The sequence below is a fragment of the Aegilops tauschii genome, chromosome 6 (genome assembly GCF_002575655.3).
Source record: "Aegilops tauschii subsp. strangulata cultivar AL8/78 chromosome 6, Aet v6.0, whole genome shotgun sequence".
Taxonomy (NCBI): Eukaryota; Viridiplantae; Streptophyta; class Magnoliopsida; order Poales; family Poaceae; genus Aegilops; species Aegilops tauschii.
Genome location: NC_053040.3, coordinates 221,506,314 through 221,514,896, shown reverse-complemented (window position 1 = coordinate 221,514,896; position 8,583 = coordinate 221,506,314). Strand labels below are relative to the sequence as shown.

At 43.1% G+C, this 8,583-nt stretch overlaps 1 protein-coding gene across 25 annotated transcripts; it reads right to left on the bottom strand.

Moving 5' to 3' along the window:
• Nucleotides 1-1,374: 1,374 nt before the first annotated feature.
• On the bottom strand, nt 1,375-5,661 carry LOC109773583 (uncharacterized). 25 transcript variants are annotated; one of them, XR_012187638.1, is made up of 7 exons: nt 4,971-5,659; nt 4,791-4,883; nt 4,593-4,708; nt 4,278-4,459; nt 4,007-4,159; nt 2,171-2,317; nt 1,375-1,793 (listed from the first exon to the last, which is right to left on the bottom strand). XR_012187638.1 is itself a non-coding variant. In XM_073501317.1 (7 exons), the coding sequence occupies exons 4-7, from the start codon at nt 4,384-4,386 to the stop codon at nt 1,740-1,742; spliced, it is 312 nt and encodes a 103-aa protein (XP_073357418.1). In that variant the 5' UTR covers nt 4,387-4,459; nt 4,593-4,708; nt 4,791-4,883; nt 4,971-5,659; the 3' UTR covers nt 1,375-1,739. The 25 variants fall into 25 exon arrangements, 6 of the variants coding, with proteins under 6 accessions (XP_073357418.1, XP_073357417.1, XP_073357422.1 ...); XR_012187645.1 differs by having other exon boundaries at nt 4,371-4,459; XR_012187635.1 differs by lacking the exon at nt 4,593-4,708 and adding an exon at nt 3,037-3,167 and having other exon boundaries at nt 2,171-2,314.
• Nucleotides 5,662-8,583: the final 2,922 nt, after the last annotated feature.

Genomic DNA, 8,583 nt, shown 5'->3' with positions numbered 1-8,583 from the left:
ACATCTGGGCTATTCTGTTATTCGTAACAGAATATTATTCTGTTATTCTACTTGAACTGATGGTTTCAGGCGGTTGTACTGATGATTTTCATCTCGTCGAACTAATCGTCTTTTCGTCGGAATGGGACGTGTAATATATTGTTGGAAAACTCTTGACATCTACATTACAAATATATAGGAATTTTTTGCAAAATCATCACGGTTTAAGAGCAGTTTTGAAAAAACGTTTTTTTCAAAACCGAAAACGCGAATCGTATTTTGGACACAATTTTCAAATGGTTTGTCGGAATTGAGCAAATAAGATGGCGTTGGAAAGCTGGTAAAAATCCGCATCTTCCATATATCTACTGTTTTTTCAAATTTTATATCATTTAAAAGTAATTTAAAAAATGGTGAAATTCTGGGCGAAATATATTTTCGTATTTTTTTGCAAACGGTTTGTCGGATTGATGCAAATGATACGGCGTTGGAAAGCTATGAAAAATGCGCAAATTTTTTGTATAGAAATGTTTTTCTAATTCCTTACGGTTTAAAAAGAATACGAATACGGTCAAATTTGATTTTAAACGCGGTTTTTTTAAAAAGTTTGTCGAAATGGGGCAAATAATATACCGTTGGATAGCTATCGAAAATGCGAAACTTAGTCATGTTGAACGTTTTCTCTACTTCGCAACCGTTTAAGAGTAATTTTGAATACGGTAAGATCCATCGTGCTATTTTTCTCTCCGGAAAAACAGAGTACTCGTACTGATCTATGTGTGCGTTCGTACTGAGCTATTTTTCATAGATTAATTTTGAATTCTTCTGAAAACGGAGGACTCAAACTGATCTCCATTTTGGGTTGTACTGAGCGAGTTTTCATAGACTGGACTTTACTCTATTTTTTCCTGTATGATTTTTCTCGCAACGAACTACGGTATCATCGTACCTAAACTTGCATGATTTATATAGTTGAATGACATTTTTTTTAAAAAGAAAATATTGTTTGCAACGATGTGTTGGACTTCTCTCATTCTACGACTTGAACTTTTACCATTTGAATTTCCATGAGGTTTATTTTTGTTTGAGCTTTATCACATCCCGAAAACTGAGTTTTTGAACTGAGCTTTGTGTTTGTTTTTAATGATGTATTTTCACAGTCCGAACTTTACTCTACTTTTTTGTTAATGATTTGCTTACAACTTTTGTTTTCTGTGAACTTGTGGTATCCCTAAGTTTGAACGGATGTAAATACTTTTTGTATATAAGCTCAATTATTTTTTAGACATATGAATGATCATCCCCTATTTCTCAACTGCAAACTTTTGTTTTCTCTGAACTTGTCATATCCTCGAGTTTGAAGGATGTAAATACTTTTTGCCAGACTGCTCCAGATTTCAGTATGGTACAACCTTGATGAGCCGATGTACAAGAACATATAAACAATGTATACTTCAGTGCATAGCGCACCATTAAATTGCTCCACAACCATTCAAAAATGCATAAAAACCTGCCAAAGATGCATAGTGCACCATTGAGGTATTAACCATTCATACTTCCTAGATCCATTACGGTGCATCTACAGACCAAAGGTACGTGTACAGCAAGAATGTGAAAACAAAATCTGAATCCCTCTCATGCTTTACTACTTGCTATTCTCACATTTATCTCATTTTTCACATTACTTCTTCCTCTTCTACTAGTACCTCTTCCCGTGCTTCTCTCCTTTTTTCATCCCTGATGATGATTGGGCTTCTTGATTATGCACCCAGCAAGCCCAAGATGTCCGTAAATGAAAGAGAAACCAACAAACACTGCACAAAAAGATGGTGTTAATAGGGTTGCAAGAATGCTAAAAAAATACAATATAATTATTCAGTGTAATTTCAGTATTACATTTTTAGTGAAATGTGATTCAGGATCCATGCAAAGTAAAGTAGCATCTGTTTTTGAAATGGATGGTTAAAGGTTTAGACAGAAGTGAAGTTTCAGCAATGCCCTTGCGGCAAAGCAAACTAAAATGTATCATTTTGCCTCAGGACTCTGCACATTTAAAGCATAATGCACTGAAAAGAACACACAAGTTGAACTGAAAATCAAAACAAAATTTGGGGTAGCATGGCTGTGAGGAAGGAGGTCGAGGGCAGCAGGGCGCACAGTGGGCGAAGGACGCACAAGGAAGATGAGTTACCTCGTCGCTAGGCTGTGAGGCGACCTCCATCATGGTGGTCCTCGGGTTGGAGTGCATCGGCAACGAGTGGTGGGGCTGCGACAGGGGACAGGTTGGAGCGTGCACGCATGGCGATGTCGTCCTTGTCGTCATGGAGAAGTAGGACTGCTGGAGACATCGCAAAGCAGCACAACAATTTTACATGTTTTCTAAAGTTGAGTAACACATGTTTGAGATTATCAACAGTACACATATCGTATCTTTCAGCTATCAGTTCAAGAGTCAAAAACTTTTCGAACTCATGTTTTTCTGTCATTGAACTGATGTAATTTTTTGTATTTTCAATTGTTGTAATATATGTAGTTGAACTTACAGATTTCCATTTTGTAGTTTTTGCTCTTATAAAGATCCTGTGTGTTTGTTTACGTACTGAAAATGGAATACATACTGAACTTAACAATACGGAAACAACAATACTTCATACTCATTTTTCTCTTTGTTGCCATATGGTTAGAGCTTACAGCCACATGAGCAAAATCTTTTATTGTATTTTGTAATAATCTGACATATAGTAGAAAACCAAACTTGGTTTTAACACATACAATTGAACTTTTTTCTGTACGTCTTTTTTGAACTGATGACATATATACATGGTGAACTATAGAGCATCAATTTTGGCAGTAAACGCAATTCATATTTTCAGAATCAGGAGATGGATCGAACTGGTTGTTCTAGGTACGGTGAACTGATTTTGCAGATAAAAATCCAGTTTCTAGGTACGGCGGACTGCTGCTCGCGACTAACTCGACCATCTCGACGCCATGGGGTTGAACTGAGGACGGCTATGGGAGTAGGAAGCATCGAGCGCGGCGGGTGGTGGCGCATACCTAGGTGACGCAGGAAGGAGACGCGCATGCGAACAAAGGCTGGCTGCTTTGGGCCCGGCGGTTGGAGGCCGTCTTCAGCCATGGCAAGCACCGGGGCCTTCCTCGGTCGCGGAGCAACTTGTGCCTCCAGACTTTCCCACAAATTGTCCAGAGCACGAGGTTTAGCAACACGATAAGTAGTAGTAGTAGTATTAATCTAGGTGGCAAGGTAGCAGCGGCAAAAGAGTAGGCAACTATTCCTAATTTGCTCCACAACAGCTTCAGTTCACATTTGCTACAACTTTCAGTTGGAAAAGAAAGACAAAACGGATTGAAAATCCCCCAGTTGGGGTAGTGAACCTTTTTACTGAACAACTACAATTCTACCATATGGTAAACTGCTGTATAATTAGAAAACAGTCTGAATTTTTTGCACAAACACCGTACTGTTTATATGTTTTCCAAGAACTTGAGATAGCTCACGTACTGAACTGAGAACACCTAATTTTTGTTTCAGGAAATAAAATAGACATCCTCTGCTTTTTGTGATAAAACTAGTGTGGACTTGGGAGGAGAGGCAGTGTGGACGGACAATTAATCTCTCTTTTTTCTTGCTCCTGAATGCATGCAGCTGGGAACTCGGGGCGACAGAGGTGGTCGCCGCGCGGCGGGGAGGATTGGTGCACAGCGGCTCCCTTGGTTTAGACTTTTTTTTGAGAAATGCAACAACCTTGTGTTTCAATAGTAATGCACAGCGGCTCCCTTATCGATTGTTCAGACTATCACTTAGCAATTAACAAACGAGGAGTTGCATGCCCAGCAATTCAGAACTAAGATCACCAATTTTTTGACCCTAGCCCAAGTCTGATTGCACAGAAAAATCTCATCTAAGCATGGATGGGATGAAGGGAGCACAAGGTGCAGTACGATACAGAACAAATGTGTCTCTCAGACAAACTACCAGATCTGATTTTGTGCAAAGAAGTCATACCATTGAGCAGTCTTGCCGGATGAGCTACCAGAGAGATCAAGTTAAGCGACTATGGTACCTGGCTGCTGCAAGTTCGACTTGGTGGAGATGGTGCAGCAGCAAGTTCGATTTGGTGCGACAACTTTGCTGCTCGACTTGGTGAAGAATGTACATCTGTAATGTCCAGAACAACAAATTAACCAAAAGAAAACTAGTTTATGAAGGAAACAGTTCTTGAACTTTGGTTTGAGCTTTGTTTGTTGAGATTTTTGAACTCCTGCAGCAGTTATACCTGAACTTGCGCGACACACTTTTTATTCAGTTGAGAGCGTCTGATATTTTTGCAGAATATGCTTCATGAAAATAGGAAGGGGGGAGGCCAGACCTCGTTGTTGCATCATTGAACAGCCTCGGATGCGGCAGTGAATGGACTGTGGTGTGGTGCCTAAGTTTATCTAGTAACTCGTCATTAGTCTGCAAGAAGCTCACAAGTTATACTATTTTATAGATGACCTTTCTTTGAACTCCCATGGTAGTAATACATGGACTTTTCTGACGACATGAATGTAGGGTAGTAATACATGTAGTAAATAGATTTGTGATTTACCTAGCAACTGTTGAATCTATCATTTATTTCATGGTGAAAGGAGAAGCTTCCATGCTAATTCGGTCAGCTAGGCCACAGGGTATTAGACTCATGCATTTTTACAGTATTGGGTGGAGCTAAATAAACACATAAATAAACTGTAAATCTTCTTGCTGATCATTTGCAAGATAATTATCTCACAGAGGCAATGTCATTTACCTGTAGTGTGAAACTGCTGCCTGTATTGCTGGGCAGTGCAACCTCAGTCACAATTAGCACACGCTTGATGGTTGCACGGTAGGCAATGACAAGCTACAGAAATCATGCGAGATCAATCAGAGAGGGAGATGTATCAGACAACAACATCCATGGAAGCGCACGGGGGTGACATGCACTCACCTCCTTGAGTGACCGGCGGCCGAGCAAGCAGTTGTACTATCGAACAGGACGTCCTCAACCCTGCGGCTCCCCCTGTAGGCTCCATTGTTTGCTGCTGAAGCCCAAGCCATGGCGTTGGAGCATGGCGCGTCCAAGACGTCGACATTGAACGGCCTGAGGTGGCGGCGATGAACTTCCTGTACGCGCGGCATCGTTGCCCCATCGGGAAGGAGGCAGAGTGGTGGCGGGGAAGCATCACCGGCTGCCAGAGGGCGGCGCACGAGATCTCCCAGCAGGATGAAGGAGGAGTACGGGGATGGCGTGGATCTGCACGATGGAGGTAGGTGGCCGGCGCAGGGGAAGGAGGGCGGCGCGTGGTGGAGGGAGGCGGCCGGCGCCGGGGAAGGAGGAGCGGCGCGTAGTGGAGGGAGGCGGCCGGCGCCGGGGAAGGAGGAGGGCGGCGCGTGGTGGAGGGCGGCGGCCGGCGTTGGGGAAGGAGGACGGCGGCGCGTGGTGGAGGGAGGCGGTCGGGGTCGGGGAAGGCGGAGGCGCTCTGGGAGGAGGGGGTAGGGCCGGCGGCGCGCAGGGTGGCGGTGGGATCCGGGCGGCGGCGCGCTGGGTGGAGTTGGGATCGGGGCGGCGCGTTGGGCGGAGGTGGGTTCGGGCGGCAGCAGGAGGAAGAAAAATGACGCTCGGCGTGAGGGCCTGTTACAGGTAACAGAATAGTCCAGCCCTATATATATATTTCGTTACCTAGGTGAGAAATAGTTATTTTTCACCCACCTCTATTTTAACATCTATGCATCGTAATTTTACGTTTTGTAAGTTTTGTCTTATTTTAGACATAAAAAGAGAACGTAAGAAAACCTATACTCGTCGTAAAAATATTTTATGTTACGTAAAATTAAAAATGTAAAAACATAGTATAAAATGTACATAAAATACAATTTTTGACCTATATTTTTTGTTATGCCAAATTTTATGCAGTAAATCAATATGAAGGTAACTATTTGTATTTCAAATGTAATTTATATTTATGAAATGATCGTAAGATTACCTCGGGTGAAGAATAACTTATTCTGCACCCTGGTTGATGAATAGTAACACACTATATATATATATATATATATATATATATATATATATATATATATATATATATATATATATATATATATATATATATATATTCACATATTATGATTCAATTTTTAAGCACAATCTTCTATGTACAGACCAATCTTGAAGAAAATAATGGCACAAACATATATGTAGGTAATTCAAAATCAATTGTCAAGTCCTGGCTAGGAATTATTAGCACGAACACTAACCCTAGTCGGATTACTAGAAGAAATCATTTGCATAGATGAAACAACTAATCACTTGTACCATTTAAACAATCAATACACTACACGGATATAAAGAAATTTACTCAGATTTAATGGATTGGGAGAACATACCACAGGATTTCTATTACAAAAAGGGGGAGGCAGGAGTAACCAGAGAAACCCTAGGATCTATTTGACACATAAATGGGTATAGATGACTAACCGGTTGTCCGTCATCACCGGAGTCGTCGCCGGAGTGGTCGTCGGAGTGGTCGCCGGGGTCGTCGCCCGAGTTGTCACCGGAGTCGGTGTGGACCTCCGCCTCCGACTGTGGAAGCACGACGTTGTCGACGACGTCAGGGTGCAGCGATACCTCGCTGGCGGTGACGGCAACCTCTATCTCCATCTCCATGCTATGCTCCGGTGCTTCAGCAACCCTGGTGTCGCCACTCCCTCCGATGGGGCGCTTCAACGGCATCCTCATACACTGACGGCTTTGAGGACTGAGAGCGGCGTCGAGGATACAAGCGGAGAGAGAGGATTGTGTGTGTGTGTGGCGAGGATGGGAATGCGGCCACTCGGACTCGCCATTAATATGAAGTAGTGGGAGAGAGGCGGGCGGCGGTCAAACCGCTGGCTCGCCTCCCGGGGATCCCACGCACCGGACTGCTGGCATACCTACCGTCGTTTCACACAGCTACTCGCACGCCTCCCGATGACACTGTGTAGCGAGCATGCCTCCCGTCAATTCACACACCAGCACGCACGCCTCCCGGTCTTCCTGCACGGATGACTGCCCGCATGCGTCCCATCAACTCACGCCTGCTCGCACGGCACACGGGTCGCGTGGCGATATGTATATTGTTTTTTATTTGGATTATTAATGCTGCCGCTTTATTGCTTAACCGAAGCATGGAACATATCCATTGTTGGTCTAGCGCTCACGGTTCGAATAAATAATCCATTTGCGATATTGGTTCCCAATTATTAATAATCTCCCGTTTGTAAGAAGGTAAAGATTACATCAAAACTGGTCTCAAATTTGACAAAAAAGTACAATGCCACTTTGTATTTGGTGTCCATATGACAACACGATAAGTTTCATGAATTTCAAATAAGTTTTGGATGTACTAGAATTTAAAAATCAAGATTCTCAATGTTTGAAATTTTTTGCACGGGGAGTAAACATGCATCCAGTGAGACACATGTGTTTTTGCAATCCATTTAGGTGCATTGTCATGTGTGCATGTAGCTCAAATTTGATTTTTGCACATTATAGCCCTAGAAAATCAACCAATGTACTAAAACATCTTAATGATCTATGTTTTTTTAAATTAAAACGTCCCTCCTTTGGTAACATATGTTCACCGCAGGATAATTTAACATGCATCGTAGTTGCGGTGGATTCGTAGTGTGTGTGTGCGTCTGGGGGATGGGGGGTGGCTGGAAGTACACTATGAGACGTGAGCAACTGTGTGGGTTGGCTGTTTTGTGAGGTAGGTGCCACATTAGAGTCGTTAATTCATTATTTAAAACATTACACAACCCTTTCATACATACATGTTTTGGCCACATGCAGTCGATGGTTCTCCTACGCGACACTTGATACTCGCGTGTGACGCTTTCTGTGGGCCCGCGAGGTCGTCATCCATCACTTTGACCAATAGCCGACAGAGAGGTTAATTTGACCATCAAGGTAGAATCTTTTTTGTTTGTGTTATGGTGGGAGTATATAGTACGCGTCGAAGAGGTGGGAGGGGACTAGCATATATACTATACGTACGCGTCCGTGAACAGGCACACCTCACTCAGTGTCGGTACTTTTCGGTTTCCAAGGCACGTGCCACATCAAAGTTGTGAAATTGGCTATTCAAACATCACACAACACCTCTTTGGGTCACATGCATGCAGGCGGTGGTTATCCTAGGACACTCACGTGTGAGGCTTCCATCTGTGGGCCCGCGAGGCCATCATCGATGCATGCATCACTTTGACCTACGTCGGGAGAGGTTAATTAATTTCACCATCAAGGAGGATTCTTTCTGGGTTGTATTATGTTAGGAGCATATAGTATGCGTCGAAGAGGGGGAAGGGGACCATCATATGTAGTACGCTTCATGAACCTCGCTCTGTGTGGGGACTTTACGGTTTTTGAGGCATGTGCCACATCAAAGTTGTGCATTTTGGGTATTCAACATATGTTTGGCCCACATGCAAAACGATGGTGGTTGTCCTCTCGCACCCACTTAAGCGGTTATCAGCGACATCGATGCTTTCCAACTATGGGCCTGCTTGGTCCATCACTA

Excerpts from the sequence above, each read along its gene's own strand:
- LOC109773583 (XM_073501317.1), bottom strand. Across the intron at positions 2,318-4,064 it reads GTCGAACTTGCAGCAGCCAG|CAGTCCTACTTCTCCATGAC; the intron begins GTACCATAGTCG and ends CGATGTCTCCAG. Across the intron at positions 1,794-2,170 it reads CCTCACAGCCTAGCGACGAG|TGTTTGTTGGTTTCTCTTTC; the intron begins GTAACTCATCTT and ends CTTTTTGTGCAG.